The sequence below is a fragment of the Hyperolius riggenbachi genome, chromosome 7 (genome assembly GCF_040937935.1).
Source record: "Hyperolius riggenbachi isolate aHypRig1 chromosome 7, aHypRig1.pri, whole genome shotgun sequence".
In the NCBI taxonomy this organism is placed as follows: Eukaryota; Metazoa; Chordata; class Amphibia; order Anura; family Hyperoliidae; genus Hyperolius; species Hyperolius riggenbachi.
In genome coordinates, this window is record NC_090652.1 from 238,385,093 (window position 1) to 238,395,544 (window position 10,452).

General features: G+C 46.0%; 1 protein-coding gene across 1 annotated transcript in view; it reads left to right on the plus strand.

Annotated features, from left to right (window-relative positions):
- CERKL (ceramide kinase like) overlaps nt 1–10,074 on the plus strand; it is a 271,505-nt gene extending 261,431 nt beyond the window's left edge. Inside the window, exon 14 of the mRNA XM_068245419.1 lies at nt 9,081–10,074. Within this exon, the coding sequence (XP_068101520.1) occupies nt 9,081–9,162 (82 nt within the window). The 3' untranslated portion in view covers nt 9,163–10,074. The remainder of the gene's footprint in view (nt 1–9,080) is intronic.
- The last annotated feature ends 378 nt before the right edge of the window (nt 10,075–10,452 follow it).

Here is a 10,452-nt window from a genome sequence, read left to right on the forward strand (position 1 = left end):
CCTTATTGCATATATTGTTATCCCACCTGACTTTGACCAAAAGGCACCACACTACAGGTAAAACATTGAAGTTTATCGAACAAGTACAGAAACAACAACTACATTTATTATTATTCTTCTACTTGCTTGTATATTCCCCTCCTGGCTGCTGTTCTCCACTGAACTACCACCTCTATTCATCTTTACCACCTGCTCCTTGGCTTAGCACCGTCAGTGTATTATAGTCAATGAGAGCTCTCCTCAGTGAAGATTCTCAAGGGTCCAGACTGTGGAGCAATGGGGAGCCCCAGTAGGAGCTTCAAAGATGCTTTGCCGGGGCTCTCTGTTTTGCAGAGTGGTGGAGTTCCATCAAGAAGTTGAAGTTGATCATAATGGTGCCATGATGAGACCGAGGGTGCCCAGCTGAGCTGCTGGGAGCAATAACAATGCAGAACGGACACTGACAGGGTTAGAGGTACCTGGCAAAGGAACGGTTGGTAGCAATGAGCAGAGGCAGTAGCAGCGGCCAGAAGGTGATTCTACAAGCCAGTAAAATAAAAGACAGAAGAAAGAGGTGACAAATGAAAGAAAGGAGAAGGCTCCCAGATGCTAACTCATGCTGGCGGCAGATGAGCTATATGGAGTGAACCCCACGCACTTTGAGAAAGCCCCGTGGGCGGGCGAAACGCGTCAGTGGGCGGGGCCAAGCAGACCACGTGAGCGCTCACCATCCCGGGACGCCGGGACACGCCATGTATTGTTGCTTGTACTGCTGAAGAGAGGAGACCGAAGCAGCCAGCTGAGAGAGCATGAGTGAGGTGACGCAGCACAGCGTCGGGCAGAAGAGCCCTGAGCTAAGCTCCCCCTGAAGATGTGATCAGCTGAACGCAAGGTCGTGAGTAATAACAGCAGTTTTCAACACACACTGTAGACACAGCACGGAAGTCCGTGAATGGACGGAAGTCTGAGGGATCCAAGCAAATTGTTGAACTGACATCTTTACTAACCAGTACATAGGACCAAACCACATAAATGCTATAACTACCGGATGCACTTTAAAGGCTATATCCCCCTGAATAAGAAACAGCATAGATGTGAGTGGTCAATGGAAAAATAGAAATTGATCAGATGCATTCAGCTATAGGCTCGGTTGTGACAGTGCACTGTCAGACATAGTGTGTGAATGAAGAGGCCTCATGGTGTGCGCCAGGTGGAGGACCCACGATTGTCCTAATATGAATTGGTAACCGATTGATTTGCATAGGCTTTGGCTGGGTGATCAATCTGGTAAAATACCATCATAGGGACAGTGGGTGAAGAGTTGTGTAAGCTCAAGAGGTCTAGTTTGTTTTTAAATGAATTTTAAGTAGTGTGAACCAAGTTTTGTACCAAGTATATTTTGCAGACATCAAAATAAAGAATATAAGCACAAGTAGACGCTCTGGTTAATTACATTTGGGTCGAATATTGTTCTTGGAACCAGAGTGACTCCCCTACGGGGTGGTGCAATATTGTAAGCACGTGGCCGCTAAATAAGTAAAGGAAATATTACATATATATGGAGTATGCACCTGCTCTAAACAGTTGCAAAGTAATGCTCATCTGGCTTCATGTTTGACGGGAAGCATTGCTTTTCGGCAGCATGAAAAGGGCAATTGGATGTGCGGAAAAGATCTGGAAGGCTGATAAATTGCCCAAGCAAGTTTTTCACCACCCTGCTGAATGCTAATTTGAATCGTTCTCTGCTGTAGGCCTCTTTCACAGTGCGACGTTAAAGTCACATGTTAGAAAATGTTTCAATGCAGACTAACGCACAGCAACAGTAAGCCTGTGCGACATTTACAGTGCACAAGTTGCGTTTGTGTGTAACGTGTAGCATTATTAGAAAGTGCTGCATGCTGTGCTTTATACACGTTATTAGCTGCGTTGGACTGTTTGCACATGCTCAGTAATGACTTGGAAGCATACTTTTCATTGCCTGTATTATGCGACTATAATGGGGCATGACGTTTTTTGGGGCGCTGTGCTGTAATTTGCGTTGCGACTTTAACGCTGCATCAAACCGCAACGTCCTTCTGTAAGAGGCCTCAAAGTATTAACCTCCCTGGCGGTCTATTAAGATCTTGAATTAAAGAGGATAGGATTAGCGTGGCACTTCCCCTCTCTAATGGGGAATTTGTTGACTCCAGCCTCTCAGGCGGGCTTTATGTGGACAGGTGGTCAATAATATACTGACAGTCTTGTTAGTATTCAAACACTGTATGCAGGACGTGTGCTCCGCTGTTGTGATATGAAGGAAGAGATTTGAACAATATAAAATGAAGAGCAGAGAGCGTGCATCATCCGTCCAGACTTGTGCATTTATTGCAGATAGGCAAAAACCAGTGCAGATACAATACGGTGCATAACATGATTCATCTGTGTTACATGTTTGATGTATATATCATAGTTGGCAAACTTATCTGTATTCCCGTATATAGCCCGTCAGTGATGGAGGTGGGAGCATGGGAGTGAGATGGGCCTAGCGACGGCCATTTCGCGTCTTCCTGGACGCTTGGTCACGCTGCGCTCCACTATGCGCCGGCGATGCTTGGCCACAGTTTACATACGGGAGGATCCGCCTCCCCTGTGGTGTCACAACGTCGGCGCTGATTGGAGCTCAAAAATTCCTCCAATGGGAGAGCCCGTGATGTGTGATGGTGTGGGTGGTGGCCAAAGGATAACATTGCGTGCGTTCCAGCTTGCCGCATCGGCGTGCGTCATGTCTGACGCGTCTCGTACCACCCAATCACTGGACTGGCGAGAAGCGTGTCATGCGGCCCTCTTGGTCGCATAAACACGCGTCACGTGCAGCGCAAACAACTTGATCCAACCTTCACACCCGGATATATTTCATCCTGGTGTTACAGGGGACCACATGCCGGTTTCAAAATCGCCGGCAGGGTGCGTAATACTCATAAAAGCCTATGGAACACTAGTCAGGTACATCCGTGGCCATCCATCCACTATCAGACCTGTAATTGTGAGTGGCAATCAATCAAAACATCACTGGCTCATCCACTGGTGAATTACAATTAAGTGAAGAAACTGTGTAAGTGTGAAGATGTGTTTCAACATTAAAATTGGATACTGGGGCTGAGGAGCAGAAACATTGTATATTCATTCCATATATTCATAAGCTGTTACATGGTCCTTAGATCATTCACTGATCCGATATAGAACCCATAGTAGAAACGATAGGGGAGGAAGGGGGGAAGGGGAAGGGGTAAAAAAGGGGAGGGGGGGGGGTTTGAAGGGGAGGGGGGGGAGGAAAAGGAAAGGAAACCGGAGGGGGAAGGGAAAACAGGGGGGGGAGGCTTCATCGCTTAAAAGGACAACCAGCAGTTGTATTCGTCATGTACCTTCAGTCCCCCAAACGTACATAAGTTCATTTACTTAAAGACACATCATAGATCATGGGTCCAACATACTAGAGAGTTCGACCTTGTCGTTGAGGCCAACAGGGCCCAGGGCTTCAGTCTGTAAAATAAGCCAGGTTTCTCTTCTCAACAATTTCCTTGCTCTATCCCCACCCCTCCTCTCCTTATCTATCCTCTCTAAACCTGCGAATTTTAATCCCTTCACATCTCCTTCATGTTCATCTCTCATATGCGCAATAAAACGGGGGCAACCTTTTCCACTTTTTACCGACCCCACATGTTCTCCCACTCGTTCTTTTAAGGGACGAGTGGTTTGCCCTATATAAAAACGTTCACAGGGGCAGAAGAGGACGTATACAACATACTTAGTTTGGCAGGTGATAAAGGTGTTAACCACTAGGCTCTCTTTTCCTACCTGTATATGTTTCTTGGGGATCATACGGGGGCAGAACTTACAATGCCCACATCGGTGGTTCCCTTTAGGCATGCCTATATTCAGCCAGTTTCCTTTCCCGGGGGAGATGAACTCACTGTTAGTGAGCATATCCCCTAGCGTGGGTGCCCTCCTAAATGCCACCCTCGGGGGGCCGCACAGGGCCTGCCTCAAAGTGTCATCCCTTTCTACCAAGGGCCAATTAGTAAAAATGGCTTTCCTGACTAAATTGGCCATGGGTGTGTAATCAAAAGTAAACGTTATTCGGTCCTGCAATGGTCTTGGCCTTTGTTTGGGTGTCAAGAGGCTCTGTCTGGACTGACATTTCGCCCTATGATACGCCTCCTCCAACCATGTGGCCTCATAACCCCTACTGGACAGACGTTTAGTTAAATCAGCTGCCTGCATTTCAAATTCTTTATCATCAGCATTATTTCTCCGTAGTCTCAAATATTGGCCATATGGAATGGCCTTAACAACGTGCTGGGGATGAAAACTTTTAGCGTGAAGGAGAGAATTCGTTGCCGTTGGCTTTCTGTATCCTTCGCAACACAAATCATTGTTCTTGACCATAATTCTTAAATCTAGAAAAGTCACCGCTACATCGCTCATCTCTGCGGTGAACTCCATATTAATTGTGTTGCTGTTAATGTAGCACATTTGATGTAGCACATTAATGTAGCACATTTGATTTTGTTTCTGTGCCTACGTCCTCGTCCTCGTCTAACCCTTCGTCTAAAGGGCCGGATGCTCCTTTTCTTGACACATCACCGTCCCGGCTACTTTCCTCCTTGTTACCCCCATTTGCCGGATCTTTGGGGTGTTGTTTTTTCTGCGGTCTCTTTTTGGGAATATTCTTCCTTCTCTTATTAATGGGTTGCTCGTTATCACTATCCGAACCCGAGTCCGTAGTCCAGTAGCCTTTGCTTTTGGGATTCTTCATGAAGGGTTGAGGGCCCCAATTGAATATTCTTCCTCTGTCGAAATCCTCTTTGTCTCTAAAGAACTTCTTTAATTTTCTTGCTTTTATCTCGTCTTGTATCTTGCTTACTTTGTCCTCAATTTTAGTATTTGTCGTTTCATATTTATCCTGCGTCACGGAATCTTTATAGCGCTGTTTTGTTTCACTGAGGTCATCGGACACCTTATTGTATTCAACTATTGTGCGTGTCAACACTATGTTCTGCAGACGTTTTGCATGATCTAGGTGTGCTTCAGTCCATTCTTCTACGAATTCCTTATCATCCCGATACTCTGATGGTTCCCAAAAGCGTCTAAAGCCTTGATGTGGTCAGTCTGTACAGTCGTATCCCCCAGGATCTGGGGATTGAAGCTGTCAAGCATTTTTTGAAACGTACCGACAGAGATGAGGAATATATTGACTTTGTCTGCGAATGTTTGGATTTTGTATTAAGGCACAATGCCTTTATGTTTGATGGACAATGGTACCATCAGATAGCGGGTACGGCCATGGGGACCCCCGTGGCATGCTCCTTTGCCAACCTCTTTCTGGGGGCGTGGGAGGAGTCTGCTGTGCTCTCGGACAAGAATCCATTCCGTCGGCACATCAGACAATGGTCGAGGTACGTGGACGATGTCCTGGTGGTGTGGTCAGGTACGGACTCACAATTCGAGGGCTTCCTGTGCTACATTAACAGCAACACAATTAATATGGAGTTCACCGCAGAGATGAGCGATGTAGCGGTGACTTTTCTAGATTTAAGAATTATGGTCAAGAACAATGATTTGTGTTGCGAAGGATACAGAAAGCCAACGGCAACGAATTCTCTCCTTCACGCTAAAAGTTTTCATCCCCAGCACGTTGTTAAGGCCATTCCATATGGCCAATATTTGAGACTACGGAGAAATAATGCTGATGATAAAGAATTTGAAATGCAGGCAGCTGATTTAACTAAACGTCTGTCCAGTAGGGGTTATGAGGCCACATGGTTGGAGGAGGCGTATCATAGGGCGAAATGTCAGTCCAGACAGAGCCTCTTGACACCCAAACAAAGGCCAAGACCATTGCAGGACCGAATAACGTTTACTTTTGATTACACACCCATGGCCAATTTAGTCAGGAAAGCCATTTTTACTAATTGGCCCTTGGTAGAAAGGGATGACACTTTGAGGCAGGCCCTGTGCGGCCCCCCGAGGGTGGCATTTAGGAGGGCACCCACGCTAGGGGATATGCTCACTAACAGTGAGTTCATCTCCCCCGGGAAAGGAAACTGGCTGAATATAGGCATGCCTAAAGGGAACCACCGATGTGGGCATTGTAAGTTCTGCCCCCGTATGATCCCCAAGAAACATATACAGGTAGGAAAAGAGAGCCTAGTGGTTAACACCTTTATCACCTGCCAAACTAAGTATGTTGTATACGTCCTCTTCTGCCCCTGTGAACGTTTTTATATAGGGCAAACCACTCGTCCCTTAAAAGAACGAGTGGGAGAACATGTGGGGTCGGTAAAAAGTGGAAAAGGTTGCCCCCGTTTTATTGCGCATATGAGAGATGAACATGAAGGAGATGTGAAGGGATTAAAATTCGCAGGTTTAGAGAGGATAGATAAGGAGAGGAGGGGTGGGGATAGAGCAAGGAAATTGTTGAGAAGAGAAACCTGGCTTATTTTACAGACTGAAGCCCTGGGCCCTGTTGGCCTCAACGACAAGGTCGAACTCTCTAGTATGTTGGACCCATGATCTATGATGTGTCTTTAAGTAAATGAACTTATGTACGTTTGGGGGACTGAATGTACATGACGAATACAACTGCTGGTTGTCCTTTTAAGCGATGAAGCCTCCCCCCCCTGTTTTCCCTTCCCCCTCCGGTTTCCTTTCCTTTTCCTCCCCCCCCTCCCCTTCAAACCCCCCCCCTCCCCTTTTTTACCCCTTCCCCTTCCCCCCTTCCTCCCCTATCGTTTCTACTATGGGTTCTATATCGGATCAGTGAATGATCTAAGGACCATGTAACAGCTTATGAATATATGGAATGAATATACAATGTTTCTGCTCCTCAGCCCCAGTATCCAATTTTAATGTTGAAACACATCTTCACACTTACACAGTTTCTTCACTTAATTGTAATTCACCAGTGGATGAGCCAGTGATGTTTTGATTGATTGCCACTCACAATTACAGGTCTGATAGTGGATGGATGGCCACGGATGTACCTGACTAGTGTTCCATAGGCTTTTATGAGTATTACGCACCCTGCCGGCGATTTTGAAACCGGCATGTGGTCCCCTGTAACACCAGGATGAAATATATCCGGGTGTGAAGGTTGGATCAAGTTGTTTGCGCTGCACGTGACTCGTGTTTATGCGACCAAGAGGGCCGCATGACACGCTTCTCGCCAGTCCAGTGATTGGGTGGTACGAGACGCGTCAGACATGACGCACGCCGATGCGGCAAGCTGGAACGCACGCAATGTTATCCTTTGGCCACCACCCACACCATCACACATCACGGGCTCTCCCATTGGAGGAATTTTTGAGCTCCAATCAGCGCCGACGTTGTGACACCACAGGGGAGGCGGATCCTCCCGTATGTAAACTGTGGCCAAGCATCGCCGGCGCATAGTGGAGCGCAGCGTGACCAAGCGTCCAGGAGGACGCGAAACGGCCGTCGCTAGGCCCATCTCACTCCCATGCTCCCACCTCCATCACTGACGGGCTATATACGGGAATACAGATAAGTTTGCCAACTATGATATATACATCAAACATGTAACACAGATGAATCATGTTATGCACCGTATTGTATCTGCACTGGTTTTTGCCTATCTGCAATAAATGCACAAGTCTGGACGGATGATGCACGCTCTCTGCTCTTCATTTTATATTGGTCTATTAAGATCGCCAGGGCGGCTGCGGGAGGGTTTTTTTTTAATTAAAAAAAAAACTGTTTCATGCAGCCAACTGAAAGTTGGCTGCATGAAAGCCCACTAGAGGGCGCTCCGGAGGCGTTCTTCCGATCGCCTCCGGCGCCCAGAATAAACAAGGAAGGCCGCAATGAGCAGCCTTCCTTGTTTTGCTTACATCGTCGCCATAGCGAAGAGCGGAGTGATGTCATGGACGTCAGCCGACGTCCTGACGTCAGCCGCCTCCGATCCAGCCCTTAGCGCTGGCCGGAACTTTTGTTCCGGCTGCACAGGGCTCGGGCGGCTGGGGGGACCCTCTTTCGCCGCTGCTCGCGGCGAATCGCTCTGCGGCGATCAGGCAGCACACGCGGCTGGCAAAGTGTCGGCTGCGTGTGCTGCTTTTTATTTTGCTCAAATCGGCCCAGCAGGGCCTCAGCGGCGACCTCCGTGTATAGTCCATACCGCTGAGGAGGTTAAATGTTTGCTTGCTTGCTGACTGGTGTGAGTAGAGTAGGGACCCTTTCGACTTGGAGGAGCCTTAACGCTGGTGAAAGGATCTAATAAGGAATGCTTTTGCATGCAAGCCACTTTGGAAGCGAATATCCTCCATTTAGTGCTACTGAATACAACTTGCATTCAAGTTGTTTTTAACATTACTAGAGTTCCAGCTTGTTGTGAGTACAGAGGGTTAATGATAGTTTGTCTGATTTTAAACTTTCTGCCTTTAGGGCTTGTTCACACTGCAGGCGTTTTCAGCATTTTTCCGCCCACCTGCGGTTTTTCAAATCGCTCCCCCGACCACGTGGCCAATGAATGTCTATGAGAAGGTTCATATCAGCGCAGGTTGTGCGCAGTGCGGCTAGGAAAGCGATGTGTGTTCCATGAGGAGCGATGTGTGTTTCATGAGGAGCGATTCCTCCTCAATGGAAGGTATAGGAAAAAATTGGTGAATGCGCATAAAAACTCGCATTAAGGCGATTGCGCTCACGTTGTTAACAATAAATACAGTGTATTTATTCTTTTCCGGGTCAAAGAAGTTCACTTCCTGACTTGCGGCAGGGAGTTAATTACAAAACCGGTCAGAAAAAATGCATCGAAAGCCGCTAAGCACAAAAACGAATCGCCCACGGAAAAGAAGATGCCTCAAAAAAACCCGCGGACGGACACACGAACGGAACGCAATGTGAACAAGGCCTTAATGCTGATGAGTTAGAGCATAGGCTAGAGCCCATTGTGTTTAAAAATAAATCTGTCTCCTTAATTGATTAAATGAAATGTCGATTACTTTCCAGACGACCCTTGTAGAATATACAGTCCATGGTGTGTCCATGTAAACGAGCTGTGCATTATTTTCGACACAGTAGTAACATGAATGTTCTTTCTTGTATAGGTTACATCCTGAACTCATCAATCTCTATGGAAGTAACATTGAAGAGTTGGATGAAGTGAAATCTAAGTGCAGCTGCTTGTAGTAAAAAACATCAGATGTCAATTTTTGGAAAATATATTTTTATTGAGCCGTGACAGCAGGAACAACTTTCAGTCAGAAATACTTCAACACGAGCAAACTCGCAGCTCTGAAGATGCAAGCCATCCAAAGTGAAAGAACATGTGTCAGGAGGGGGATGCGGAAGTTGGCATCACTAAGGACTCTCAGAAGTGCTCGTTTCCTGGTTGTAAATCTCATAATTCTGACTAAGAGGGAAGGAACACCTGATGGGCATGAGCTCTCCAAGTGATCGTTTCAGACACAGTATTCTAATAGCCGAAGGATCACAGCCGGAAAACGAGCATTTTTAAGGAGTTAATAGCAATGACAAATTTCACATGTTTCTCATGACAGATGGTCTTTAGAGAGGAGGTCCACACAAAACCATTAACTCAATATTATTTATAGTTGCTTTAAAGTGAACTGAGCAGCGTTTTTAGCCCCAAGGGTAACTCAATAGCACATTAAAAATGCATGCTAACAACTTGGCTCATTTCTAACAAAAAAGTCCATTCTACCTCTTTACATTTAAATGTTTGTTAAATGTTTAAATGATTGTTAGAGGCTTTTATTGCCCTACTTCCACTGCATGATGTCCACAGAAAGAGCAGGCAGACGAGGAATGATGTAGCAGTAGCAATGAGCAAACAAAAACTTTCATCAGCGGGGGTTAGGGAGGTCAGGAGGAAGATAAGACACTACTTCAAACAGTTCAGAGAAGTCACACTTAATTACATTCACACCTTGATCTGGATACATAAAGGCAGAAGGAAGGGGAGGGTGGAAAATGGCAGCTTCTATATCAATTAGACACCAGGACAAGCTGCAGAGAAAAATACTGCTTGGATCCCTTTAAGGCCTTCATACCTCAGGATCAGCCATGGGGAGTCATCACTATTAAAGCGGAATATAACCCTGCATTTCAACTTTGCTCTAAAACATTATTTACAGTATATTATATGCAACCAGCATTTTTTTTTTTTACTAGACCAGCATTTAAAGGGTTACACAGAGCTTTAAAGTTCCTGGAGAGAACTGCAGATGCAACTGAAGCTTACATAGATACATTTTGTTTACATAAATGTATCTAAGTGTTGAATGTGACTCACTCTCTCTGACTGAGAAGGAGCTGGAGGACAGCCAAAGAGTGTGTAACATTTATCACTTGTTACATTCTATTTAGTTAAATGTATCTATCTGAACTTCTGCATATCTCTCCACTGAACTTTAAACCTCTGTGTTTAACCCTTCCAATGCTGGTCTAGTAAAAAAA